General features: G+C 31.9%; 4 protein-coding genes across 9 annotated transcripts; 2 read left to right on the top strand and 2 right to left on the bottom strand.

Moving 5' to 3' along the window:
* The first annotated feature begins 508 nt into the window (after positions 1 to 508).
* LOC100789470 (2-phytyl-1,4-beta-naphthoquinone methyltransferase, chloroplastic) lies at positions 509 to 3,730 on the top strand. Its single transcript, XM_003519759.4, has 8 exons — positions 509 to 715; positions 798 to 862; positions 934 to 1,024; positions 1,735 to 1,823; positions 2,037 to 2,170; positions 2,255 to 2,316; positions 2,846 to 2,945; positions 3,464 to 3,730. The coding sequence occupies exons 1-8, from the start codon at positions 599 to 601 to the stop codon at positions 3,562 to 3,564; spliced, it is 759 nt and encodes a 252-aa protein (XP_003519807.1). The 5' UTR covers positions 509 to 598; the 3' UTR covers positions 3,565 to 3,730.
* A 262-nt stretch (positions 3,731 to 3,992) lies between these two features.
* Positions 3,993 to 9,244, bottom strand: CRK6 (cysteine-rich receptor-like protein kinase). 5 transcript variants are annotated; one of them, XM_014762723.3, is made up of 9 exons: positions 9,032 to 9,244; positions 7,514 to 7,590; positions 6,479 to 7,297; positions 6,236 to 6,349; positions 5,706 to 5,845; positions 5,421 to 5,631; positions 5,054 to 5,288; positions 4,775 to 4,925; positions 3,993 to 4,639 (listed from the first exon to the last, which is right to left on the bottom strand). In XM_014762723.3, exons 3-9 carry the CDS (start codon positions 7,242 to 7,244, stop codon positions 4,298 to 4,300), a joined length of 1,959 nt encoding a protein of 652 aa, XP_014618209.1. In that variant the 5' UTR covers positions 7,245 to 7,297; positions 7,514 to 7,590; positions 9,032 to 9,244; the 3' UTR covers positions 3,993 to 4,297. The 5 variants fall into 5 exon arrangements, with proteins under 5 accessions (XP_014618209.1, XP_014618208.1, XP_006574322.1 ...); XM_014762722.3 differs by lacking the exon at positions 9,032 to 9,244 and adding an exon at positions 7,706 to 8,459; XM_006574259.4 differs by lacking the exon at positions 7,514 to 7,590.
* A 2,193-nt stretch (positions 9,245 to 11,437) lies between these two features.
* On the bottom strand, positions 11,438 to 15,191 carry CRK7 (cysteine-rich receptor-like protein kinase). Its single transcript, XM_003519778.5, has 8 exons — positions 14,603 to 15,191; positions 14,074 to 14,459; positions 13,578 to 13,691; positions 13,353 to 13,492; positions 13,063 to 13,273; positions 12,741 to 12,972; positions 12,258 to 12,402; positions 11,438 to 12,046 (listed from the first exon to the last, which is right to left on the bottom strand). The coding sequence occupies exons 1-8, from the start codon at positions 14,980 to 14,982 to the stop codon at positions 11,708 to 11,710; spliced, it is 1,947 nt and encodes a 648-aa protein (XP_003519826.1). The 5' UTR covers positions 14,983 to 15,191; the 3' UTR covers positions 11,438 to 11,707.
* Positions 15,192 to 20,169: 4,978 nt separating this feature from the next.
* LOC100802722 (polygalacturonase At1g48100) lies at positions 20,170 to 23,653 on the top strand. 2 transcript variants are annotated; one of them, XM_041010692.1, is made up of 8 exons: positions 20,170 to 20,513; positions 20,618 to 20,746; positions 21,276 to 21,443; positions 21,543 to 21,581; positions 21,871 to 22,078; positions 22,540 to 22,621; positions 22,737 to 22,848; positions 22,947 to 23,652. In XM_041010692.1, the coding sequence occupies exons 1-8, from the start codon at positions 20,268 to 20,270 to the stop codon at positions 23,349 to 23,351; spliced, it is 1,389 nt and encodes a 462-aa protein (XP_040866626.1). In that variant the 5' UTR covers positions 20,170 to 20,267; the 3' UTR covers positions 23,352 to 23,652. The 2 variants fall into 2 exon arrangements, with proteins under 2 accessions (XP_040866626.1, XP_040866628.1); XM_041010694.1 differs by lacking the exon at positions 21,543 to 21,581 and having other exon boundaries at positions 20,189 to 20,513; positions 22,947 to 23,653.
* Positions 23,654 to 27,696: the final 4,043 nt, after the last annotated feature.

Here is a 27,696-nt window from a genome sequence, read left to right on the forward strand (position 1 = left end):
TCAGTAAATACTACATGTTAATTCTAATTAATACTAATAGATGGAAGTCACAAAATATTGAATGCCGTAAATGTTAATTATTACTTGCTACACATCATGGAACATTATCAACAATCAACCATTGTTTAAGCTTTCTTTGAGAGGTACTTTCTCCGTTTCGAATTATATGACATTTTAGATATTTTTTTTTCCAAAATAATGTTTTTTTTAATAAAATTAATGTTGTATTAAATATTTTTTATTTTTCAAGATTACTTTTAATCAATATTTAGTGAAAATAGTATATAGGAAGAATAAATATATCATTAATTAGAGAGATAAATAATATATTATAAAATTATCTAATATATATTTTTTAAAATGCAATAAATTAATTATATTCTTAAAACTGAAGGAGTAATAAAAATAAAAATAAGCAAGCACACACTTTAGACATTGTAAAAAGACAAGTTTTGGGACACAATCCATACCATAGGCTCATGGGTCGGGCCACGAAGCCTGTTAAGTTGTTGGGTAACACAACACATCACACGTGCGATTAGATGAATAGTTTAAATTAGTGATTCCCAAACGATGTCGAAACTGCAGCAGATGCCACATGGCGATGACGTTTGTTCCTTCAACATCTTCCAGTTTCCGACCGACGTTGATTCGATGCGCCAACTCCAACGAGCGGCGGGCGCTGTTTAGCCGCATTGCTCCTGTCTATGATAACGTGCGCCACCATTAGTGCCTTTCTTCTTTTCTGCTATGGTCTCTTGATAACTTACGCCGTTTCTGTTTGTGTGTTTGGATAGCTGAATGATTTGCTGAGCCTTGGCCAACACCGGATTTGGAAGCGAATGGCAGTGTCCTGGACTGGGTATGCTATTGCTATCCACATTTTCATTCTCTTCTAAATTTATTTATTTCTTATTTCTTAATTTCGTGTAGAGCGAAAATGGGAGACCGTGTGTTGGATGTGTGCTGTGGAAGTGGGGATTTGTCCTTTCTCTTGTCCGATCAAGTTGGCTCTCATGGCAAGGTTCTCTACCAATTCATATTTTTTTTTTTAATTAAGTTATAAGTCATACTACATTGCAAGATTTATAATTAATTTACACTGTAAAAACATTGACAGTTTATTATTATTATTGTTGTTATTATTATTATTATCGTCCTCACCAGTTTAATTACCATGCATTGTGTCAATCAATCGGAATCACCTTTCACATGACTTCCAAGTAGCTATTATGAGTTTAATGGAGGTGCACTGTGAAAGTAAACAATTAATTAATCAGAAATCACTGACTTATTGTAAAGGTTTAATTATTGGTTCTGATAGTTGCAAAAGAAAAATCTTTTTATTTAAAAATATCCTCTTTTAGTCTCAACACATTTCATTTTTAATCTCTTTTAAATTAAAAATAGTATGTCTAGAAACTAGAATGAGATGTTTCTGAGTATAGAAACTAAAAGGAAAAATTTTATGGGATCATATAAGTAATTAAATCTATTATAAAAGTCAAACTTAACACATGATTTGTGATTGAATGATAAGTGTAAAAGGATTTAATATCTGTGGATAGCTTATTTACTCTATTATGTTAAAAAACTTATCTTACATGATTATATTATGATTGAGTGACTGTAAAAACCTTTTACACGGTAATCTGTTGGTACATTTAAATTAAATTCTATTATTTTACAGCGATTGTAGTGAAATTATGATTGTGCAAATGTTTTCGGGTGTAGGTGATTGGTCTTGATTTCTCGAAGGATCAGCTATTGTTTGCCTCATCTCGGCAGGAATCACTTTCAAAGAATTGCTTCACAAATATCGAGTGAGAATGGGTAAATTTTGCAGTATGCAGACATTAAATTATATAACTTGGAGAAATTTTTTAACTCTTTGTCCACATTTGATTCTTCAACATTTTTTTTTTTTGTGTATTATAAAGCTATTAGCGGTGTTTATAGTAGAGTTCTTTTGCGATTGTGTTGTATCTTAGTACCATTGGTGATATGGGAAGGTTTAATGGTTTGTTGCAAGATAGGTGGGTTGAAGGTGATGCTCTTGACTTGCCATTTTCTGATGGTTGGTTTGATGCTATCACTATGGGCTATGGTCTTCGAAATGTGGTTGATAAGCAAAAGGCCATGCAAGAAATTTTCCGCGTCCTAAAAACTGGTAGGTTTTGTATCTCAACCCATTAATATAAAGATTGATGTTTATACAAATTTGACACATCCTATGGTTTATTTTACTTTCTAGGCTCTACAGTGTCTATCCTGGACTTTAATAAAAGCAATGAGTTGCTAACTTCTGCATTTACGGTATATCTTAGCCTTACTAGTTGCTTTATATTAGATATAATAATAATTGGCACAGCAATGCTCCATTTTGAACAAGTGTAGTCACTCTTCTGATCTTCTTAGTAAATTGGAAGGCTTGGCTTGAGGTTGAAAGTCAAGATATGTGAAAGGAAAATAAATTTATTCTTTTCAGCAATGCCTTTTTGTTCATCAGTTTGACAGGACTGATGTATTCATGTTTGACTCTGCTATGTTTAGAGAAAAACTTACAGTCCACATGTGTAAATGAATATCATCATATCATTTTTTTTTATATTGGCAAATGTTAGTTACTAATTGTTAGTTTTTTGTTAGTGGGAGGAGTCGAATCCATGACAGTGACCTCTCACCCCCTCCCTTCTCCCTTCACTTCTAAACCAACCTTATAACTCCATTATCATATCATATATTCTACACTCTTTTTTTTTTTTTTTTTTTTATAAATTTTCTGTTTTTAATTTCAATTTTGTGGATGCACTGAAGGTAACCCCCACGTATTTACTTATGCTAGGAATGGATGATTGACAATATTGTTGTCCCTGTTGCCACTGGTTATGGTCTTTCAGAGGAATACAGATACCTCAAAAGTTCAATAAGAGAATTTTTAACAGGTTTGTTTTCAAGTGAAAGTTTTTATCAGATCAAGTGTAAGTTATCAATAAGAGAATTCAACGCTCTTAATTATATTTTATGAAGTTGTTCTATAGGATTATTTAATTGTGTTCTCTCACTTGTTTTCTCCATACCTTGGATATATTTAGGACTTAATTTATAGATGATATCTTCTCTCTGCTATAGAATGACAGGAGTTTGGCTATGTGTCTTGGGTCTTTGGTGGTATGACTTGCCTTGCCTTTGTTTCTGCTGGTCTAATATAGGGCTATGCTTTATCTTAAAAAAAATTGGCATGTTTCCTAAAATATAAGGTTTGAGCTTGACTTGTTTTACTTGATATAAATTATTGAGTAAATTCCCGAGCTTTAATCTATTCCTACACTAACCCCCTTTATTTTTTGAAAAATATACACCGACATTCCCTTTATACAAATGGGAAGAGTAAATTATGTCCATTGAAGGTAGAACTTTGTCATGATTGATTGCCTAATATAAGAATACTCCTGTGATGCAGGTAAGGAATTGGAGAAACTTGCCTTGGAAGTAGGATTTTCTGCTGCTCGACATTATGAGATTGGTGGAGGCCTCATGGGGTGTTTGGTAGCTAAGCGTTAGATGGGATTTATGGAATTATCTTATCTATGAACGGATTGCACCCCCCCCCCCATGTGGACTTTATTCTGGTTGTAAAAACATAAAACCTGTTGTTAATTACTATTTAATTAACAGTAGCTGACCTATTGCCCAGCATTTTGTTAATTTTATTTGATAAATGTTCCAAGGGAATGCTCCAGTCATGTTTTCATTTTTCTTCACATGATCTTTCTCAAATGTTGGTTCTATCATGATTGATTCATTATGAACTGCTATGTTTCAGTACATTGTCATTCAAAGCCCCTTGTTCCTCTCGATAACGTTCCGAGTATGCTAGTGCTTAATCATTTTGTCTCATTGGATTTGGACTCATTAAAGAACAAAATATTAAAAGCTTACAATCTTTGCTTTATATTTTTCCCATTGAAAACTATTCTTGCGCAAATGAATTAATAGTTGTATCCAAACGTAGTATTTATGACTTGTTACATATATCAGATTAATCTAAAATTGTTTAATAATGTTAATCATGGAACTATACAGTATACACTGTTTGCTTCCCATAACCGTATTGGACATTTGGCTCAAAATCTCCCCGTGTCTTAAGTATGTATTTTAAATAGCAAAGGATCGATTGCTTTGTTAACAACCTTAAGTGACATAGGTCTGATTTCTGAGGCAGACCAAGTTATTTGCCAATCACAAGCTGCGCTGCCGACATGTCATGTCAGGGATTTTCTCTGCATTCTCTTGGTCACCTGGGATAAAAAGAGCTATGGGACATAGTGGCAATTGAATCAGGTGCAGTAAGAGGATAAAATGGGTCACCACTTGTGTCATGAAGTTCCATGGTACTCTCATCAAGGAAGGGTGGATTAGAGGGAGCAACAAGATCCTCCTCTTTCTTTGTTAGCATTTGCAGTGCCTTTGACATGCTTGGTCGTAAAGAAGAGACCTCTTGGGTGCATAGAAGTCCTATGTGAACCACTCTTAAAATCTCATCCTTAACATTAACATTGCTATTGTGATCTTCCTGCAAGTCTAGGTTTGGATCAAATAATTGTTCAGCAGTCCCTGCCTGAAAATGCTTCCATGCCTGATGTTACCCGAATATATCGGTTAAAAAAGAAAGAACAGAATTGTTTCATCAGTAATTTATCTTATCTTACCACAATCAATGTACAGTTGAACAACAATCAGAACAAAACAACCAAGGGAATCTGCAACTGACCACTGTAACTAAGCTGTCTGAATATTCTGATGCTTTGCTCCTGTTGTTCTGTCTAGCAGTGACTATCTCTAGCAGCAACACTCCAAAACTATATACGTCTGCCTTTTCTGTTAACTGACCATGAGCTAGGTATTCAGGAGCCATATACCCCCTGCAGTTCCAAGAGTAAATGGTTATTTCAGATGTACTACACTGCAGTTTCCTGCAATAGCACTTGCCTCTTTGCCTCCTACTGTGATTTGTTCAAAAGTATGTTATGATTTATAAAAAGATACTTACAAAGTTCCTGCAATAGCTGTACTTATGTGGCTCTTGTCCTCTTGAAAGGACCTGGCCAAACCAAAATCTGCAATTTTAGCACGAAGCTTTGCATCCAATAAGATGTTGCTGGCTTTTATATCTCTGTGAATTATCCTTGTTTTGGAGTTCTCATGCAGATAAACTAATCCTTCGGCTGTCCCAATGATAATTTCATATCTCTTTTCCCAGTTCAATTCCTTGCCCTTGTTTTTATCTGCCATGTATAAATTGAGAAATATTATATTTAGTTCACATTATGATGAATTGATAATCACTTATAGTGATCAGAATGAGGTGTTATAGGTGAAAATAGCAGTCAAGCCTACTGCATCAGTTCAGTAATTACCGAAAATGTAGCGATCAAGACTTCTGTTGGGTAGAAATTCATATACAAGCAGGCTTTCAGGTCCCGAACAACTGCATCCCAACAGTCTGACTAGATTCTTGTGTTCCACACTACTAATTATGTTGACTTCATTGTAGAAATCTGCTGCTCTATGTCTGTTGTTGAAAAATAATCTCTTCACAGCAATCTCTCTTCCATCAGCTAGAACTCCCTGCAATAGCAAATTGTAAGATTGCTTTGATGTGTAGAATGATAGAGATGTAGGTCTTTAGAGAAGAGAACTACTTTATAAACTGTTCCAAATCCTCCTTGCCCTAACTTGTTATTTTCATGAAAAGATTCAGTAGCCTTGTCCAATGTAGAGTACTTGAAGTTCAAGTTATTGTTCTGTAGTGTTTTTGCCAACTTCTCTGCATCATTTGAACCTGAAAACCAGAATGAAGATTGAGATCAGTAAATATCCTTAATGTTGTTGTGCTGTATCTCGTGATGGTTCCTCGATTTTTTTATAGGACAAGGTGAAGCTCTTCAAAAGATAAAAGAATTCATATACAATATTTATGATTCAGAGGACATGGACTATCATATAAATATGCAACAGAAACAACCAATGTTTGGTGGTCTAAGTGGCAAGGTACTTAGTAAAGCAAGGTTTAAGGTTTGAATTTTGTGAATGAAGAAAATAAGCACCGAGAAAACCTTGTTTCAAGTGAGTTCACTTGGCTCAAATTGCATTGACTTGGCTCAGATTGGCTTAAACTAAAAATTTGCAGGTAGACATTATTGGTTTCAGATTTTTTAGATAAGTCAATTACCTCTTCGTTTCTTTTGAATGTTTCTTTGTTTCCATATATAAACTCCAATAGTTACTCCAACCACCGAAACAATCACCGAACTGACTACTGCAATCACTATCACTACCACATTACCTGCACAAGTCATCAAAATGAACTATTCTCAAGATTCACCATCACTCAAATTTTTTAATGCAGGATTTTGAATCCTACCACAATTTGATACTCAACTGTAAACTGAAAAAAACTGCACAGTTTATTTACCTGACGAACTCCCATTTTCCTGCTCCTTGTTAAGAAAATCTGTGTCTGAGTACCTCATGAAGCAACCGGTGTTGAGCGCTCTCCCTTCTGACCAAGGCAAGCATCCCAATATGGAAGAGGATGCATTCTCAAGACATGCTTTGCAAGACCTTTTATCCAAAGTCCTCCAACAATCAGCCAAAACATAAGCAGATTGGTTAGTTGTTCCTGCAACAGCAACATTCCCTTTGGCATATCCTTTGTTGTTAGGTGCATCTTGAACTGCTCTTAGAACTGCCTGTCTTGCCGCTGCTTGAAAACTCGAGTTCTTCCTTGTTGTGTTCCCACATACAGCTCTGTCTCCCGGTCCCAAATACTCATTAAAGAAACTATAATTCTCAGCCCTCATGAAACAACCATCGAGGAAAATTCGACCAGAATTATAAGGGAAGCACTGAGGAAGAACCGTGCGTGCCTCAGCATAGCATAATACACAGTCAAGTAATGAAAGATCTCCATAACACTGGGCAAGGCCATAGTTAGTATCAGGCCCTGTCCCTACAATTGCTGTGCCAAAGCCAGTTTTGCGCATCTCATCACTGATCTTCTCCATAGTTGCAACAAAATTTGGAACAAAGATAGTAGTATTGTGCTCTAGTTCATGACCACATGTTGTTAGGACTGTCTTGGCCCTTGGTTCTGCTATTACAGTCTTTGATAGTAGCAGTAACTTGATGAGAAGGAAAAATTTGCATTGATAAGAGACGAGAGAGACTTGTTTCATCATTTTTGGGACGATCCGATCTAAATCATTTTCTCTGGTAGGCTATCCACAAGGAACTGTGGAAAAAAAGGAGGGTTTAGAATCTTTGGTTAGCTATGTCTGATAAAAAAAAGGTCATTCCATGTTCCATGGCTTTGAGTTTTGTTAGTGAATCAAAATCAAAACAAGTAGCAAGTTTATCTATTTGGTACAACTGCTTGTTATGCTTACGATAAAATGGTCACAACATGTTTCAACTCAAGCTACCTTATGAGGTAATAATACAGTAATACCTATTGTTGGAGACCGCCATTATAGCTCAAATTTCATGCCATATGATGTGAAATTGAATTCCAAAACTTTTCTGTTCCTGAGAAGAAAGGCAAGTTGAAGACAAAGAGGGGCTTCTGGCAGAAAAAAAAACATTCCTAAAGTAACCTCTAACATGTGAAGGGAAGAGGGCAGAAACTCAAGTCGGTACTTACCTTTTTTGTTGCCATCCTTTGAAGTCTCAAAGAATGAAAGAAAGTACTTTTGCTTTGGCAATCATTATTAGAAAGGTAGATTTTGGTTCTCTTCCCTTGTTTATTATACATCAGTAAAAAAAAACTCTAGTTTTAACTTGCTCACACTTTCATGAAGTATGAATGATGCTGAAAATTTTTAAGTATCAAACCAAGTGTTTCAAAAATGAGGTGCAGAATAGAAGCCACCCCAACCCCACTCCAGACCCCACTTTGGATTAATAACCATCACTTCTCCATTCTCCAGATTAGTGATGTCTACATAAGTTAATAGTGTATCAATTAGCAAGCGTAATCATGTTATTTTGCTTAGAAAGGTAAGATATCATTGAATTACCTAAGTGACACACTGTTAATCCACTAACTTATCATTATCACCCGGTGACAAAGGTAGTGAGAGAAATAAAATTGTTCAGATAATTGGTGGAAGTGGTGCAAGACACAAAGTAGAGTATAGAAACGAGGAAGAGGTTAAAGAAGATTAAAATAGAAGAAGAAAAATTAGTTATTTATGTTTTTTAGTTTTTAAAACACTTGTTTACAAAATAATCTTCCAAACTCAATAGATTTTGAACGAGAAATTGATGGTTGAATAGTGTGAAATTAATTTATAAACTATTTTTTAGAAAGAAAAAAAAGCAAGAAGAGAATAAAATATGAACTCTAACCTCTTCAAAATGAAATTTCATAAGTTTCTTCACAATAATTAAAAAACATTAATTTAAAATAATAATTATATTAAATTATAAAATAATCTAATATCATTCTAATAAAATAGGGAAAATATTATGCTGGTTCAAGTAGAAGATCTTGTGTTTAGATAATATAATATGATTAAAAGAAGAAATTCTATTAAAAGTGGATGAGCAAATATTTGACATGTATATATAACATGGTGAAAAACAACAGCTGTGTGATTTGCCTTTCTATTTTGTTCGCTAATGAAAATAAAAAGCTTCTAGAAAGAAAAAAAGAAGAAAAAGCCGTTGTTGGAATAAAAACCTTTCCCCACAAGAAAAGCTACCCCATTTATCATCCATAGAGAACAGGCCCCACACGTGCCAGCAAACCCATGTCTTCGCCACAGGAACCAAACCAGTGATCAAAAACAAAAACAGATGGTTTCAAGAAAGAAAAACAACAAACAAGAGCGATCAGGGTAATAATAATAATAACGCTTGTGCATAGCATGTCGCTTAGTTTGTTTAACGATATGATCACGAAGCAAATATTGTTACACATAAAAATATTTTATTTGAAGTTTTGGAGAAAGTTCTTAGCTCTTACCTTTGCTTTGCTCTGCATAGAAGAAGAAGAAGAAGAAGAAGAAGAAGAAGCACTGGCAAATGAGAATTGAATTGAATTGAAGTTAGTTGTGTGAGAGAATGGAGTTATGGAATGGGAACGGGGAGGTGAAGATTGATTTTATTGGGACAATGAGGTTTGAGACAAAAAAAACTCATGTAAACGAGTCAAGCACGAATAATAATATGGTATGGTAGGGTCGCAACAACTTGCTGATAGAAACTTTGAAAATTTTGAAGTGTTTTGTTTCCACGCTTAGAATTCAATTCGTTGAAAAAAGAGTGTGACTTGGGTGCAGTGCAGTGTAGCTACGCGGTAACATCGTACTACCTTTGAATCAGTCTCCAGTTTCAAAGACACGAATATCCTCGACAATTACTGTCTTGCCCTGCATCTTCATAGTTTCAGATAATTAAATAAATATAAATATGATTGTATTTATAACCATAGAGAGAAAAATGCATAAGATTGAAATAATAGTATAAGATCTCTCTTATGTGTTCAAACATTGGAGAACAAGATCACGAAAATCTATTTTTGATTTCTTTTACATGTAAAAATTTTTAGTCCGTAATGATCACATATTGCAAACAAGTTCGGTATGTGATTCAGGGAACTAAGAGATAGTTGTAATTTCTGATCAAGTAAAAAAAAAAGACTATAGAGAAAGATAAGAGCAAGGGAGGGGAAGGCATTAAAATATTACCTCTTGTCCTATATAAGAAATAAATTATAGTATAAAATATACTACAACTATTTTTTATAGGATGGAAGGTAATATTTATTTGGGGAGTATGTCTTTAGAGAAAAATATTTAGGAATGTTCACTGCTTGGATTTGATCATGTTTGTGCAATTTTTTTTACATACTTAATTCAATCCAATTCGATTATAAATAGGTTGAGTTAAATTAGGTTAATTGTGTTTGAATATTTAAAAATTATTTTATATTTTGTAAAAAAAATATTTTTTTAAGAATAATAATTTATTTATCTTTAAAGTTTTGTAAGTATATAATAACTAAATGACTTAAAAGAGATCAAATTGTAATAATATTTGAATAATAGAATTAATGATTTCAATGTTAATATAATATTTTTATTTTAGATAGAAATAAAGTATTGTGTTAGCATGAGAAAACATAAACAAAATCAATACAGAGATAAAAAAAAACAATTTCATAAAGGAAAAAAATATATGAATAATATGAGCTAAAAAATAATGTATTTTGTATTTAATAATTAATTTATATATAATAATAAATTTAATTATATGATTTGAATTGATCGAGTTGGATTGAATTGAAAAAATAAATTTTGTTACCCAACTTGTATATGATTAAATCTTAATTAGGTTGAGTTAGAATTTAATCTGAACATGTAGAAGATCTAATCCAATATGATTGGATCAAGTTGGGTTGGGTCACCAGTTGATCTAGACCCATGAACATCGCTAAAAATATTTATCTTTGATCACTTATAAAATATTGATTTGAGTATTAAAAAGGAAAGAATTTAATGAAAGTTTATCCATAAGCATAAATTAAAGAAATTTTTAAAAATATAAAATGATTAGGGTTCATTTTAGTATAGTCAAGTAGAAGTAGTAGGTTCAAAGATAAAATGTTGACAAATATGATAAAATTTAGTGAGAAGAAAGATATCAACAGATTTAGAGAATTTGAAATTATGGTTATTTTTAGGAATAAAAGAAGTACATCTAGATTATGGTTATTTTTAGTAAGTCGCTTGAGTTAATTTTTAATTTTTTTATTAGTTAAAAAATTTATTTAACTGTTTGGTAAATGAATTTTTTTAAGTAGTTTATAACATTTTTTTAGTAGTTTTTAATATTTTATCAGTGATTTTTAATGTTTTTTAAGAGCGCTACTTCAAATAGTATTTTTTAAAATGTTAACTTTTAGCTTTTTATATTTTATTTTCTTTTATCCTTAAAATATTTATTCAATTTTTTTATTAACTTTTTTTAAAATATATGAATTTAATAAATTAACTTTAAACTTTTAACTACTATTCTAACTAATTTTTCAACTTTTAATTAGATTTATCAAATATCACTTGTGTAAACATACATGGATGATTGAAAATTAAAAATAATTTGATAATCACATTATCACTTAAAAAAGTTATATCACTTTGTTTATTAAGCTTAACCATTCATTATTCAATCCAATGACGTTTAGTTTATGGCTTTACGCCTTTTAAGTAACGTTTGATTTTTGTGAATAGGTGGGGTAGACTTTCCTAATAAGGGAAATTATCCTTGGAAGTGGAACAAGACTTCTTTCAAAATCAAATTCCTTTTTTTAGACAGTTGGTACATTAAAACAATAAAAATGCCCACAACAAATATAAAACAAAAAAATATATAAAAATTATATTTCAACTATTTCAATTAAAATAGTTGTTCAGGTTCGATTTGAACTCTTGCTTCACCTTGTTAATTGATTCTTTATCTATAACAAGATTATATATACATAGGTTGAGCCTAACTCAACTGGAATTTTTTATTTTTCAATCAGAAAGTAAAGCCAGTGTATGAAAAAACAAATCAAGTACCTTCTCATCTAATATGTGCAAGGCATGCTCATAACTGAAAGAGTATGTTACAAATTGTACTGTTACCACTCTCTTCAGATTTATATTGTAACCCGTTTATGCTGAATCAGAATTTCGGTCACGCTGTCCTCTGAAGGCTGAGTGTAGGATATAGGATGAAAACTCTCTCCTTGTAAAATAAATTTGCTGAATTCTGCACTACTACAACTAAGAAATGGTGGTTGTGTTGGCTGAGTAATTCCATGATTGTTGTTAATCATTTCCACAACTACTGACATTGGTGGTCTAAGCTCTGCAGATGCTTGTGCACAAAGCAACCCTATCTTGAGGAGTTTGCATGCTTCCATTTCCGGATAATTTCCATCCAAGATTGGATCAACAATGTCACATAGCCTGTTTGATCCATAAAGGCTCCAAACCTTGTACAAAAGGAGAAAAGAAAAGTCTCAGAGCTATGAGAACACTTGTTAAAAGCACAAAATGAATTAGTAGAAGTATATTACAACAAAAAAGCCTTATCCCACTAGATAAAGTCTGCTACATGGATTACAACAATGTCATTCTACTCGTTATAGACCAAATTAATAGAAATATGCCGAATGATTATAAATTAATAATAAAGAGTGTTACCGTTTGTAGGATGGAATATGAATTTTCAACGAAGGATTTGCTCTTTTTGCCGGATATAATTTCCATTATTAGAACCCCAAAACTGTACACATCTGCTTTCTCAGTTAACTTCCCTAACACTACATATTCTGGAGCCATATAACCCCTACAAGTTGACATGAAAAAATTGTAAGAGAATTGTGTAGAAAGACTATATAGAGTTGTGAACTAAGGTAGGAAAATGTGTAAGAGCTAGAAGTTAACAGAAGGGTTACTTTTAGAGCTTCTTACAACATACAAAGTGCATATCAATCGTAAAAAGGCATCATTGAAATGTAATTACGTTGACTCAAAATGTGTTGTTTACATTTCATCAATTCTGCATTTTATTATGATAATTCCATTGTTTATAAAACAAGTTTTCCCCTGTGCTTAATCCTCTTCGAATCAATTGCATTTATGTGATGTATCTGTGCATTATATTAGAGAGGGAGGTAAACTTACAATGTGCCACAAATGGCTGTGCTAAGGTGAGACTTGTCTTCTGGAAATAATCTGGCAAGTCCAAAATCAGCAATCTTGGGTGTGAAGTTATCATCAACGAGAATGTTGGCTAATTTTATATCCCTATGAATGATTCTCTGTGATTCCTCATGAAGATAGGCCAAGCCCTCAGCTGTTCCCAATATGATTTTATGCCTGACTTCCCATGTCAACTGTTGAGAATTCTTTCTACCTGGAGCAAGTCAAAGGACACATTAGTAATTATTTTCAATTAATAAGATTATGTGTTTTAAGACCGGATGAAAAATATTAAAATTGCAACCAGATAGGTGATCATAGAGGCTGTGATTAGGCACAAATTCATAAACAAGAAGGCTTTCAGGTCCTGTAATGCTGCACCCTAAAAGCTTCACTAGATTTTTGTGATGAATGCCACTGATCAAGTTGACCTCATTGAAGAAATGATCTGCCCATTGTGATGTGTTAAAGCTAAGCCTTTTTATAGCCATGGTATTTCCATCTGGCAGAACTCCCTATGTTGATGCAATAGCACACACTTAGGCCATCTAAAGGAACAATTTTGGTGGTAAAAAAGATGAGATCAGAAGTTACTTTATAAACTGATCCAGATCCCCCTTCTCCTAGCTTATTGGAATGACTGAAGTAATCTGTGGCCTTTTCAAGAATTTCATATGGCATATTTAGTTTGGACTTGTTCACCGTGTTCAAAAGTGCACCAAATTGTCTTCTTTCTGAGGCAAAAACAATATAAATTTCAGTACCTGAAGTTTAAACATTGGACAATCTGTAATATAATTTTGGTGCACACATAAATACCTCTCCTCCGCTTCAGTAAATTTGTCCTCACAAAGAAAACCACGGTTGCAACAATCAGCAGAAGAGCCAGGGAAGCAGATGCTACAGCCACAATTATAGCAAGATTTTTGTGTCCTAATACACAGTAACACATGGCTTTATTTGTATGGTTTCCAAGAATAAGTCATGAAGATTTTTGCTGTGTTGTTAAGAAATGAAATACTATAACAAACAAAAACAACATGAACAAAATGTGCACTTCAAATTTACTTAAAACCCAAAAACCATCTTCTAAAACAAAGAATCACTTAACATGTAGATTAATCGTTACTTAATTGTTTCAGTTTAATTAGTAGTCTCAAATTGAGTCCTAGAAATATTGGAAACGAGAGCTTTACTACTCATAATGATCTTACCTAGCTCATGCAAGATTATCTATCATGGTATAGACTTAAAAAAGAAAATCTACTAAACAAGAGAGAAAAAGGCAAATTTCCCAAGAGTGGCACCAACTAACCTTGATTTTCATGAGGAACATTGTTGTTTGAACTATTATAGAAATTGTGTGTGGAATACCTCAAGTAACATCCAGCATTCAATGCCTTCCCTTCTGCTTTTGAAGCACAAGAATCAATCCTAGTGACAGCTTCAACCAAACAGTTCTGACAAGCACTGCCATTCATAAACTTCCAGCATTGAGCCAACCCATAAACAGTCACATTCCTTTGACTCACATACCCCACAAAGAACCCTTCATTCTTAGGTGCTTCAATGCTCAAATTTCTCACCAACTCCACAGTATTGGCCTTATACACACTCCAATTCCCACTAAAATCTTCGGTTCCACAAACAGTAAAGTCCTGAGGACTAAGACTCTCATTGAAGAAGTTGTAGCCATCATACCTAAGAAAGCATGAGAGATATAAGGTTGGTTTGGTGATTAAGAAAGAAGAAAAGGAGGAAAAGATGGCGGGTTTGATCCCTCCTGAATCCTGCTAACAAAAAATAACCAACTAACAATTTCGATAATAAAAAAAAGAAAATACCTAAGAAAGCATCCATCAAAGAAAAACATGCCACCATCAATGCCTCTCTGAAATGGAGAGCACCTAAGGACACGTGTCTTGCACTGTGCAAAGCACACATCACAATCTGGTTTTGTAAGATCTTTCCTGCACTCACCAAAAGCATAGACAGTGGCATTATTTTGAGTAGTCCCTTTAACAACAAAAGCATACTTTTGCCTTGTAACCAAAGCGGTTAAGGCTTCCAAGGCATCATAGAAGTTTGTTAAGAAAGCTTGTCTCTGAGGCATTGGTGCTGTTGTGTTGGTGCACAACACTGCTACCTCTGTGGCTCTTGGATCAGCAAGAGCAGGAAGTGCATGGTAACAAAGGAAGATAAGAAAAAATGATGCGAAGGACATTGAAGTTGGAAGCAACAATAGATTGTTTCTATTGTTGATGGGGTTTGAAATGCAAGGAAATGTGTGTGCAACATAGAAAATGTAGAAAAGAAAGTGAAGTGAATGCTTTGTGAACAAGGAAGAAACCGTGTGAGCAACACAACACAACCAACATTGAAGTCAAAAGTTGATGCTAACTACGTGTGTTCTGTGCTAACTACTAGGAATATCATCTGTAACAGTGTTGTTCGTTGTTTGCATATTTACATCTGTGAACTTGTCTTTTTACACGACATTTTGGACATGGGAAGATATAGAAAAATAGGACGATTCATGCACATTTCGTATTCACGTTAGAATTTTACATTAAAGTTTTGTTTAGGATTATTCGGATATTCGTATGCAATACGCACCGATTCTTTTGTCAAGACTCACGATTGAATAAGATTTTTAAAAAGAAATTAATCGTGCTAATGTATGTAAATATGACACTGAATTGTCAATTATAATTTTTTTTAGAAAATATGTTTTTGGCATGAATTAAATACAATAAGTGAAATTAAGAAATGATTATTATTTTGATTTGGCAAGTCACCATCACCACAACCTAGTCTGCAAGTCATCACCACTGAAACAATGTAATATTATAAGTCACCGATACTACAAGAAATGTATACACAAGTCCCTACTTAGATATCTTGTCCAAGAAGCGAACTCTGCAATTTCAAGATTTTCTGATTTAGGGTAACGAGAATTAGTTGAAGCAAGAGGATTTGAAAGAAATCAAACATGCAAAATAAAAGGAAGAGGAAAATGTTGATAATGAAAAAGAAGAGAAGAGAACAAAGAGGAGATTGGAGAAGAGAGTGGAAAGGGGTTCATTGGTACTAAAACATAAATATATATATATATATATATATATATATAAAGATGTGAAAAGTAAAAATTGTGCGGGTACAAGGGCCAAAGCCTAGTATATATGAGAATAAGAATAGAAACTAAAATGTAAAGCACACACACATGAACACTTATTAGCATCACGTCAACCTCACATTATCACAATATTAATGACATTAAATGGTATTTGGCTGCTGAAACCAAAACGTAACTGAAAGTCAGGGGTGGACCCACGTTGGACGAGGGATTTCTAAATTAAAAAAAAAAACTAATGGGTTATTTTTGTTTATTTTACAGAAATCTGGATTTTTATTCAATAAAATAATCTTATTTTTTTATGGATAGACTATTCCTTGAGAAAGTTAAGGACTAATATTTCCAAATACTAAGATCTATCTAAGATTTATCTAAGAGGAACCAATCATATCACGCCTTATTGATAAAAAAAAATATGATTTAAAACTAAATATTATATTGTAGTAAATTTTAATTATTGTATAATTAGCTTTTAGTACTTAAATTTTTTTAATTATAAAAATCAATAGTAATATTTTTTTAATAAATCTTATCTAAGAAATTTTAAATTATAAAATGAATAGTAACTTTATCTTTTATAAGAAATTTTATCTAAATATTACATTTCATTAAAATTTAATTATTATTTAATCAATTTCTTGTTTGACTTTGTTAATGTTTAATTGTTAAATCCTATTTTCTTGTATTGAAATAATTTTTATTTTTCAAATCTCATATAAACAAGTGTTGTCATTAAATTGATTGAAAGTTATTATAATTTTTAAATTATGAAAACACACAATAATAAGTGTTGTAGTCATGAGTACGATGTTGGCAAGAGGCAAAAGTATTTATTTAATATTTTAGTGATAAGACTACACTTGTACTAAGATGGAAGATGATTTTTTATTGACCATATTTGTTGCTATACATTGAATTGAAATTTGTTAAAAAATAGTATAAACTCAATTATTGATTATTTTTGTAACATATAATTAAGAAAGAAATTCTATGTTTATTATTAATATAATTTTGATCAATTAGAACATCAAATTATAAATATTTTCTATAAAAATTGATGGTACAAAGTTGTTTTAATGAATTTTATTTTTTGTTATTGGTCCATTGTCATTCTATTTTCTATAAAAATTGATGGTACAAAGTTGTTTTAATGGATTTTATTTTTTGTTATTGGTCCCATTGTCATTCTATTTTCTATAAAAATTGATGGTACAAAGTTGTTTTAATGGATTTTATTTTTTGTTATTGGTCGTATTGTCATTCTAGTCGGGGTCCATAAGTATTTTTATAAGACTAAAATGAGTTCTTCCTAACTATAAGAAAATATGTATTCAACTTATATGGTGTTTAACTTTTATATTTTTACATAAGGTAAAACTTTACTTCACATATGTACTCCAACATGTGAAAAATTCAACACCTCTTTGGTGGCTAGAAGTGACAATTTGGCTCTCCTTAATTTGGTGGATAAAGTATATGCTTTGCAAAAGGAGTAATAAGAAGAAGACAAATGTTAATCAATATCCTAAAAATATTAATTAAAGAATTTAAAATACAAAATATTTTTATTTAAAGACAAAAAAAATTATATTGTCCATAATTTTTTTACATTCTCTTATTATTTATATAATAAATATTTTTTTAATTCCTTAATCCATATATAAGGATATTGGTTACCAATATCCTATGAAAGAATAGTTGCATAATAGCATATATAGACCACCGGTCCCATTGTGGCCCACCCGTGTGAAAGAACAACACAAAAACAACTAGCAGCTGGACTCTCTTTTCAGCCCATACAAGTAATTATGTCTCCATTTTAGGCTCACTCTACAATGTCAGCTAAAAACTGTTTTTTAATCGTCTAATTATACGTGTAAACCACCTTCTCATTCATTCATATGTATTATATAATACCATAACTCCATAAGGCTACCATTAAACTAAACTAGGTTGGAACTTGGGAGTGTCTTACTTTCCTACCCAGAAGGCCTCACTCAGCACACTTTCTGTGACAAATTTTCAATGATTTTAGTACGGATTACTTTCCTACCCAGCAAGCCTCACTCAAGCACACTTTCTGTGACAAATTTTCAATGATTTTAGTACGGAGATGCTGTTCTATACCATCTGTTTCGGCACACAAATCATGACCATTGTGGTTATATCAATTTGAAAAAGAAAAAAAAATGCTGAATGACACCGTGGAGGACCGGCTCCTCTAAAGTACACATAGGAATAAACTTTAGTATTAATTTGGAAATCAATTGTTGTGATTGTAACAATTTCATATATAGGTTATAAGCTGTTACAATTATCATAATTGTTTTTTTTTTAAATTTTATCCTCCAAAGTGCATTATATTGTGTAAATATATACATTACTTTTCCTCATTATTGATGACAACTAAAAGAATGCTTTAAATAGTGATTGCTTTAATGGTCCTCTCTTAGTTGTCTGCAACATAACAACCTGGGAACTCCTGATAGGCTTCTTCTGAGAACTACATTGTTACACATGTAATGAATGGAGTAATAACAAGAAGCATTGTGTACCTCTTACTCATAATTCAGAGAAGATAAGGGTTTAATTTAGTAAGGTAGTGACCTGGGTTATCCATAGCTGCTTTTACTTTGTAATTGGTTAGGCTGTCTTTTCTTTATTTATTTTATTGCTTTATTCAAATTAATGATTACATTATCCTTATCAAGCTTATAATTATGGTCAAATGGTGCGATTAGGGGAAAAAGGAGCTAGCCTATGTAAAAACAACAAAGCTAGCCTGTCCTATATAATATATGAAACAATTATTTATTTTCATCCGCCGCCCCCTCAAACAAATAAAGAACTATAATGCTTTATTATGAAATTGCAACAAAAAATGATTATGCTACCAATGATTAACAACAGAAAATGGTAAGTATAATTTATGCACATTCTTCTCATTGACTTACTACTTTACCAGTGGGGAGAATTTGTTTGATTATTCCATGCATTGAAAACGAGACAATCCTACTAACAGTCTACCAGATTGTTCAATTCTACTCACGTACTGATAGATTGTGAGAGATTTTAGGATATACATGTAAAATGTAGGATAATGCTCTTACACTGCATTTAATTTTTAAATCTCCAACTTAGTATGCCATTAGTTTTAAAATATTTACATTTGTTTGTTTTTTTCTAACATTAAACAAATTAATTCTTATATATGCATATAAAAATCTATAAATAGTCTATTTTTTTCTTTGTTTGGATAATTTAAGTTATAATATTTTTTTAGTCTTCTAGAGGATTCCAATTTTTTTTATAGGTAATAAACCAGTCTCTCAAAATAAAGTTAAGCGCTAAAGTAGAGACCTCTTCCAATTTTCTTTTTCATACATATATAAATCAGATATTGAATGTAAAACCACATGTTTAAGTAAGCCAAACCTTTACACACAGTTCAATACATCTTAGTACTCATTATTACAATTTTTCAAGAAAACGGTTGTGTTAACTTAGGAAAATGATTAAGGAATAACAAATATTATTTTTATTAAAAAAATGGTAGAATGTGTATTAATAGCATTAAATGTTATAATTTTTAATAAAAATAGTTTTAATTTTTTAATCATATTACCATATTAGAGCAATGAAAAGCGGAAGTACTGTTTGTTTATATTAAACTAAATTCTTCACATTCATTTTTTTTATGAGTATTTTAATTGGCATGAGTTATTAGTGTAGAAGTTTTCACACATCGATCAAGGGGCATGGATTATTATATGATGAATTTCTCGATTCTAGCTAATACTTTCTCTCATTGTCATTTTTTTGTGCTGAATTATTATTCAATTGGAGGGACATGAATATATATGTGGATAGGAAAAGTGGACAACCAATTGGAAGGATAAGCCAAATTTCTTGACCTACAAAAAGATAGCAAATTCACCTTTGCCATGCCTTAATGGGAGCTTATTGTGATCTGTATTTTCCTCAGGCAACAAGCATATTCACTGCAGAGGGACAACCATGAAATTCTGTTCAGCACTTCTTTGAAGAAGAAAAAAAGTATCATGAAAGAAAGCACAATAATAAACAAATATGACTTTTACAAAGTACACAGCCCATGTCATACTTATGGGAATCTTCATATATTATGTGACACTAAGGGTATCCATGTCTCTTTCAATGGACCTAACCTTAAGCATTAGTGATTGAACAACTTTTTTAAACACTATTTCCATCATAGTCCACTATATAAAAACCCTCTATAACTACCATATATATATGACTTCATTGTACGAAGCACAATACCACCTCAAGATCCTAGAATTCTCGTTGCTAGCTAGTGTTGTATTTTTCTTAAAGTGACAAACAAAAAGGAAATGAAGAGGAGCAGAAGCTTTTCCTTACTCTTTTACCTGTACTTGTTGGTGATTGTCTTTGCCACCTTCTCTATAGTTTCCATGGAAGCAAGGAAGACTAACATCAAGAAAAAACTTCACAAACGTCACAAAGGTGGTCACACTCGAGGGTCACATTCTCCATGTCCAGTTCCAGCCCCTCAAGGGAGTACCTTTGATGTTTTGGCTTTTGGCGCCAAGGGAAATGGAGTTTCTGATGATTCAGAGGTAAATAAAGAAAGAAAGAACATATTAAGAATTTAAAGACAATAATTAGTGAGTTTCAATTGCTAGAGTTATATAACATTATCCAAAATATTTATATAAATCAGGCACTTCTAGCTGCATGGAATGGTGCATGTAAAGTTGCTGCTGCTACAGTTAAAATTCCAGCACAATTCAAGTTCCTCATGAAACCTGTTACTTTACAAGGCCCTTGTATGCCCGATCTTACTCTTCAGGTTCTCTTTCACTTCTCACTCTTTTATTAGTTTTAAGTTATTTGAATAAATTTATCTATATTCTTTTTAATTCATAGGAATAAAAAATATGTATTAAAAAATTTACAATAATCATACATCATGTTTAATTAAATGAGTTAGTTAGACTCATTGATTATCTATAAGTATTTATATAAGAAAATAAAATAAAATAAACTTCTTTCAAAAATTAAAATTAACTTATTCATAAGTTAAAAATAAATTTTGTAGAGAAACTGATATAACAAATTTTTTATAAATTAACTTATAAATTATTATTAGCTTATAGAAGAAGATTATTTTGTTTTTTATTTTTTTTCTCCTATTATAAGAAGTTTCTTCAAACACAGGGCAGTTAGTCTCAAAATAATAGCTTACAAGAGCTTTAGAATAAAAAATATAATTAATCTGTTTTAATCTGCATAGCATAATATACACGCGCACACACAATATTTTATGTGGCATTTTGAAAGCTGTGTTTAACATGTTAGTGCAAATTAAACTCTAACAGATAGATGGAACTCTATTGGCACCTTCTGAAGCATCTTCCTGGCCACAATCTAGTCTGTTTCAGTGGATAAATTTCAAGTGGGTGCAGAACTTCACCATCATAGGTTCTGGCACTGTTGATGGCCAAGGCTATAATTGGTGGAGCTCCTCAGAATTTTATGACATGCAGGTAGAATTACCAGAAGAAAAAAATCAAGTATATGTGACGAAATTAAGTGAATTTTCAAACACAATTAGCTCACTTTGTATTTATGATCAATTCTTGCAGAAGACCTACTCCAAACATATTCCTAGCATTAAACCAACCGTAAGATTTTCCCTGACAGTCTAACGTGCATACTAATTTGTTTCTTATTTTGTTTAGTTTAAGAACAGTTTGGATAAATTTCTTTATAAACACTTTGAAAAAATTAAAATCATTTAGCTTTGAAAAACTGTTTTTAACTAATAAAAAAGTTACTTTTAGCTTTCCCATATTTCATTTTTTCTTCTAATTTTCTTCTCTACATAAGTGTAGAGAAACTTATCCTTATTCGTACAGAAACTAAATTTCTATTAGTTTCTCATAAGTCTTATTTGGCGTTTATCATATGCAGGCTATAAGATTCTACTCTAGCAACTTTGTAACAGTTCGTGATATCAGAATCATAAACAGTCCTCTTTGCCATCTAAAATTTGACAACTCAAAGGGGATTAAAGTTAACAACATTACAATATCCTCCCCCGAGAATAGCCCCAACACTGATGGCATTCACTTACAAAACACACAGGACGTAGAAATTCAACGTTCTATCATTTCAACAGGTAAGGTTTTAGTTTAATATTAACTCTGGTCTTATTTATAAGAAACAAATTATAGTTGTAATGTAAAACTTGTTTCTTATAAATAGGATCATATATATATTTTAAATGACTGTACATTCCATTGCTACCAGCTAGCAAAGTAGAAATCTTGTAAATTGTTAAATCATGGTCAGTATGGTGCATTGGCCACTTGACTATACTTTGACAAAGAATAATTGGCTGAGAGACCCTTTTCAAGTTAAAACGGTAAACTGTCACCACTAACTAACTTTTGAAACGTGCACCTTATAAAATTATTTTAACAGCTGAACTAACTTTAACTTTTGTAACACTGTGCATAGTAGTAGGTACCCAATTGAAACCAGATAACATATATAGTAATACCTTATACCTATATCAAATTATATATTTTCCATCAGAAGATTATAATATTGATAGTTGGTCTTATTTTATATTATCAGGAGATGACTGTGTATCCATCCAAACTGGTTGCTCTAATGTTCATGTCCACCACATTAATTGTGGACCTGGACATGGTATAAGGTAAGAAAAAAGATATATACAACCTAACTAGTACAAGTTGGCATCCTCTTAGTGATTTTGTTAGCAAAACCACACTGATAATTCATTCATTATACATTTAATTTTCTTTATATAGTTTGGGAGGATTAGGAAAAGACAAGACTAGTGCGGCATGTGTGTCTGACATCACTGTTGAGGATATCTCAATGAAAAACACTCTATTTGGAGCAAGGATCAAAACATGGCAGGTATTAATTAACTTAATTGTGCAATTAAACTTGGTTATAACAAAGTCTGGTTCTTGGAATTAACTTGAGTTTTTATTTTATTTTATTTTAATTATTAGGGAGGCATTGGCATGGTTAAAAATGTGACATTTTCCAGAATTCAAGTCTATGATGTCATGTACCCAATAATGATAGACCAATACTATTGTGACAAGGAAATCTGCAAGAACCACACAAGCACTGTGGTGATTTCTGGGGTTAAGTTTGATCAAATACATGGAACTTATGGCATGCAGCCTGTGCATCTAGCTTGCAGCAATTCCATACCATGCACAGATGTTGATTTGAGCGATATTCAACTGAGTCCCTCCCCTAAGTATAGAGGTTTGCAACAAGCTGTGTGCTGGAACTCCTATGGAAAATCACAAGGTCCTTTGATACCTTCAAGCATTGATTATTGCTTGAGAAGTGGTGGTGGATTAATCAAGAGGATAGCAAGGTCACATGATAGAGTGTGTTACTAATTGCAGATGATAAGAACTTTTAGTTTTGAGCCTTGTGGGTGTGGCAGCTTCCCTTTCTACAAATATATTTTAAACTGTGGGAAGGTGATGGTGTAATTAATTTAGTTCTTTTTTTTTTCCATTGGAATTAATGTACCAATAGACTTTGTTTATTAGTTCATTGTTGAGTGAGACCAAACATTTGAGTTTTAACTGATGAATATTTTTTTTGTTATTCTCCACTATTTTTTTTAGTCGAAATCTAGATCTGGTGTTAAATTAAAATAACCTGCACATAAGTTATGATCCAATGGGTTATATATAAAAAAGAATTCTGTATACACATTAAAAAAATACTTCTTAATATGATCCAATGGGTTATATATATAAAAAAAATTCTGTATACACATTAAAAAAATACTTCTTAATAGCAAATAAGACACTCTCCAATTGCTCCTAGATGTAATAGGTGAGAGAATGACACATTAATTTGAATTATACTAGCACCATGCAGTATAGCTGGGGCGAGTCTTTAAGGAATGATAACTGTAAGAGTGACAAATTAAATAGAAAGCATTTATCAAGAGAGTATAGTAAACATTCCAAAATAGAATTCAAATTTATTCAGACAACGTAAGAGTCCCAAAGAGAGAAGGATATGTTCAGTAAATGCATATACATGCGTTGAAGGCTATTGTTTCATGCACTCCCACTATTACATCCTACATTTTTCATTGCATTCCAAATGCAAATTGGATGGTCCACGGGTTATGATATGAGCCAATAATGCATTCTTTACGTATCATATGGCGCTTTGTAACGGGCCTTATTTTATCCACACTTCTACAGCCAGGCATAGTTTTACATTGGTTATTGAGCAAACCTTTAGCCATTGCTTCCTACACCCACTTTTTGCTTCATGAACCCCCATATTTTTAATAACCCCAGATTGCCCTTCTTCCGTCAGACTCACTCCATCACTTTCCTAAATCTACTTTCATTCCTCCATGAGTTTCCCAGGAAGCCGTCTGAGATAGATCGCATTTCATTCTTTTGTCATCTCATCCTTCTTTTGTGTAGACGGCACAGGCAATTTTGTAAGTTCTAGTTTTTTTTCATCCGCTTATAGTTTCAGATAGGCAATTCTGGAAGTTAATTTTTTTTATTACAGATTTGGTAATCTAAAATAAGGTTAACTTAATTCTGGATTGAGTAATCCAAAATATAAAATGTATTTTAGATTATCAAATTTGTAACAATTCTTACAAGGTTTCGGATTGGTAATCCCGAATTTTTAATTCTACATTATTCAGTCTGCAACCTTGTTAGAGTTGTTAAGGATTTGATAATCCAATTTAAAGTATTTTTTTTTATTCAGAAGAGATGTTTACAAGGGTCCTAGGGAGAGAAATGGAAAAATGGATTTTCTGAATTCCTTTAGATCATTGTTATAAACCAAGTGAATTCCCTTCTTCCATATCTGATTTCCTGAAATTTAGTGAATCTTTGTATGTCACAGAAAGTTAAGGAAAATATTATACCTAATAAATTTTCTTGGTTGAGAAAAAATAGTAGAATTTATTTTCATTCGTTCGTATGTATTCTAAACCAAGCCTTTTTCTATCTCTAACGTTTCTGAACACCTTTCTGCAAAGAGCTAGTTCTACATCTATGCTTGCACAGGTGCAGGATGAATAAAGCAAAGATTAATCATAATTATTTCTTCTCCACATAACAATCAATTTAAAGACCTTTTCCTATTTAAATTATGTATATCGTTGGAGCAACATCATCATGATGTAGATGATGATGTATCACAGTATTAGACAGGTTGGCCAAGACATGATGCTAGCATGCAAATGATCACATGCCACAAGTTTAGAAAAAGAAAATAAAATTGGCCGAGAAACATTCATTCCAAACTATTCCACTCTCCCAAATTATGGTTTATGGAAGCTCTATTTTATGCCTATGATCGAGATGTTTGACAACGTTTTCAATCTCTATGTTTTTTTTTGCACACTTTCAGGTTTTGCATGTGTTTACATTTTGAACTTGGAAAGCTGGTCATGCCCTTTAAGCTCCTCAGACAAAATCATTGCTTAACAGCACTATTCCATGCTTGGAAGCCTTAATATATTTCTATTGACCCCCTTTCATGAAACTTTTGGCTTTTAAATATTATACGCGTACTTATATATAGAGGATAGTTGTCGAATTAATCTAATTTTAGAGGGAGATTCATCATTTAAATCTAAGCACCTTCGTTTCTAATGATACTATTCTCTTCTTTTTATAGAATCACTTGACTAATATCCCACTTTTTCAGTAGAGAAAACTCTTAGTTTTTTTTTGACAGACAAAACTCTAAAGTTAGATGCCTTCAATTTGTGGTTACTTATATGTATTTTAATTAGGTACAATATGCTTTGTGGCTTCCTTGTTAGCTTAGAATATGGAGGTAAATGCCTAAATTTTTTTACCTATCATCGAACCACTTTGATTTAAAAAGTTAAGGAGCTGATTAAAGTAATAATCTTGATGGCCACGTAAAAGACTGAAGAAAATCTTTCATTGAAATCTACGTACCTTATTTTAAAATATTTAACTCTCAAACTACATTATATTAAGACATTTTTATTTTTGGTGGGATCATATATAATTAGAGCATAGAAGTTCTTTTAGAGTAGGAATTAAAGCGCCACAAGCTAGCCAGAGTATGCGGCTCATTAAGACATTTTTCTTCAATCTCTTTTTGATACATTTTTTCTTCGTAAATAGCGCTTGGTTTACTTTTATTTATTTATATAACATATAATTTGTAGAGATTAATTAAAACAACAATATTAGAAATTAAAATAATAAAAATTATTGTAGGTTATAATTTGGTCCCTATTTATTAAAAAATGTAAAATAATCCCTTAAAAAATATAAAATGATCCCTTAATTAATTATTTTGTAACAAATTGATCTTTTTCAAAAAAAACTTGTCATTTTCACTTTTGAAACATGAGTCACCATGAAATATATTTAATTGTTTCACTTACACAAAAATCTATGAAATTAACTGATGTTAAGATAAAAAAAGACAGGTAAGATAAGGTGAAAATCACATGAAAATGTATTATTTTTATTAGTAGGAGATTTAAACCTGTAACTTTTTTTTATATCACCAACTTAATCTCATATCTTAAAAAAATCACCTAAAAAGTTAATCTCAAAATAAAACATAGTAACCATTCGGATGAATCAGATTTTGGAAATCAAAATTAAAATTCTAGATCCAATCCAAATTCATTGATTTGTATTTTTTCAATTTAATTCAAACTAATCAAAAGTTTTTAATTTGAATTGGATCAAATTTATCAAGTCATCGGATTGATTCGGATAAGATTGTAAACTATGCGCACACAAGATTCTTCAAAATTATAATTCCCCATCCCATCACATTACATAATGCGCCACCCCCTTTTCGAGGTTTCTAGAAATTGTGCCACGAAAAACGCATTCTTTGACGAACAAGTTGTTGGCCCATATATAAGAAGAAACGGAATGGGTCTTGGTCATTGGTCAATGTTACCTCCAAAGGCCATTATTATTGCATTGTTTGGTCAACTGGCTTTAGGAATTAAGGGTCTTTGCTGACCTGAATTTCTCGTTGAAATTTTTAGTATGGACTGAGCAATGAACATGACCCCTAATAGTTACTTGTCAAGCCATTGGAGTCTTCAGATGAACAATGTGTCTCACGGGTCGGGTCCTTTGCGACAAACATTTCTGTGAAACCTTCTTTGTGCTTTTACTTTTTCAGTTCTTTCTTTCCTCAGTACACATTCAACACCTTCTTTCTATTACCACTTTTGATCTCTCCTATGATTATAAACTAAAACAACAAGCTAATAAAGAGTCATAATATAATTGCCGTTAACCTCTTTAACAGTTTGCTCTTTACATTTCACACTCACCTTAGTATACATGCATGAGATTAGACCAACATCAAAGAAAAATGATATTAATAGTTTATTATGCACTGTTGCAGATGCAATTATTGCATAATTGAAAGAGTTTAATTTCTATGATATAGTATTACATTGTGTTATTATCAGAAATATTAATATAATTTTTAACATAAAAGTTAATAAATTTATTATATATAATATTTTTTTAAAATAATAGTGTAAACCCTCCAACTGAATAGGATTTATAGAAATGTAGTTTAATTAGTTAAGTAAAGTGTGTGATCTGTTGTAAATTCTTTCATATCTATTTTTAATTTTTATGAATAAACAATGATGCTATAAAAAATTTTAAGACTTTTTTTTGGTATGGTAAAAATTTATTAAACTAACAATGCATAATCTATTTT

The sequence above is a fragment of the Glycine max genome, chromosome 2 (genome assembly GCF_000004515.6).
Source record: "Glycine max cultivar Williams 82 chromosome 2, Glycine_max_v4.0, whole genome shotgun sequence".
NCBI classification, from domain to species: Eukaryota; Viridiplantae; Streptophyta; class Magnoliopsida; order Fabales; family Fabaceae; genus Glycine; species Glycine max.

Bases quoted from the DNA above. Each gene is read 5' to 3' on its own strand.
- LOC100789470 (XM_003519759.4), top strand. From the start codon at position 599: ATGGCGATGACGTTTGTTCCTTCAACATCTTCCAGTTTCCGACCGACG. The intron at 1,824-2,036 runs GTGAGAATGGGT...GTTGCAAGATAG, and splicing joins AATTGCTTCACAAATATCGA to GTGGGTTGAAGGTGATGCTC. The intron at 2,171-2,254 runs GTAGGTTTTGTA...TTTACTTTCTAG, and splicing joins TTTCCGCGTCCTAAAAACTG to GCTCTACAGTGTCTATCCTG.
- CRK6 (XM_006574259.4), bottom strand. From the start codon at position 7,244: ATGATGAAACAAGTCTCTCTCGTCTCTTATCAATGCAAATTTTTCCTT. The intron at 5,632-5,705 runs GTAGTTCTCTTC...TTGCTATTGCAG, and splicing joins GATTTGGAACAGTTTATAAA to GGAGTTCTAGCTGATGGAAG. The intron at 5,289-5,420 runs GTAATTACTGAA...TATACATGGCAG, and splicing joins TCTTGATCGCTACATTTTCG to ATAAAAACAAGGGCAAGGAA.
- CRK7 (XM_003519778.5), bottom strand. From the start codon at position 14,982: ATGTCCTTCGCATCATTTTTTCTTATCTTCCTTTGTTACCATGCACTT. The intron at 14,460-14,602 runs GTATTTTCTTTT...ATGCTTTCTTAG, and splicing joins TTTGATGGATGCTTTCTTAG to GTATGATGGCTACAACTTCT. The intron at 13,692-14,073 runs GTTAGTTGGTGC...ACTGTGTATTAG, and splicing joins TGTTCCTCATGAAAATCAAG to GACACAAAAATCTTGCTATA.
- LOC100802722 (XM_041010692.1), top strand. From the start codon at position 20,268: ATGAAGAGGAGCAGAAGCTTTTCCTTACTCTTTTACCTGTACTTGTTG. The intron at 21,444-21,542 runs GTAGAATTACCA...CAATTCTTGCAG, and splicing joins CAGAATTTTATGACATGCAG to AAGACCTACTCCAAACATAT. The intron at 22,622-22,736 runs GTAAGAAAAAAG...TTCTTTATATAG, and splicing joins GGACCTGGACATGGTATAAG to TTTGGGAGGATTAGGAAAAG.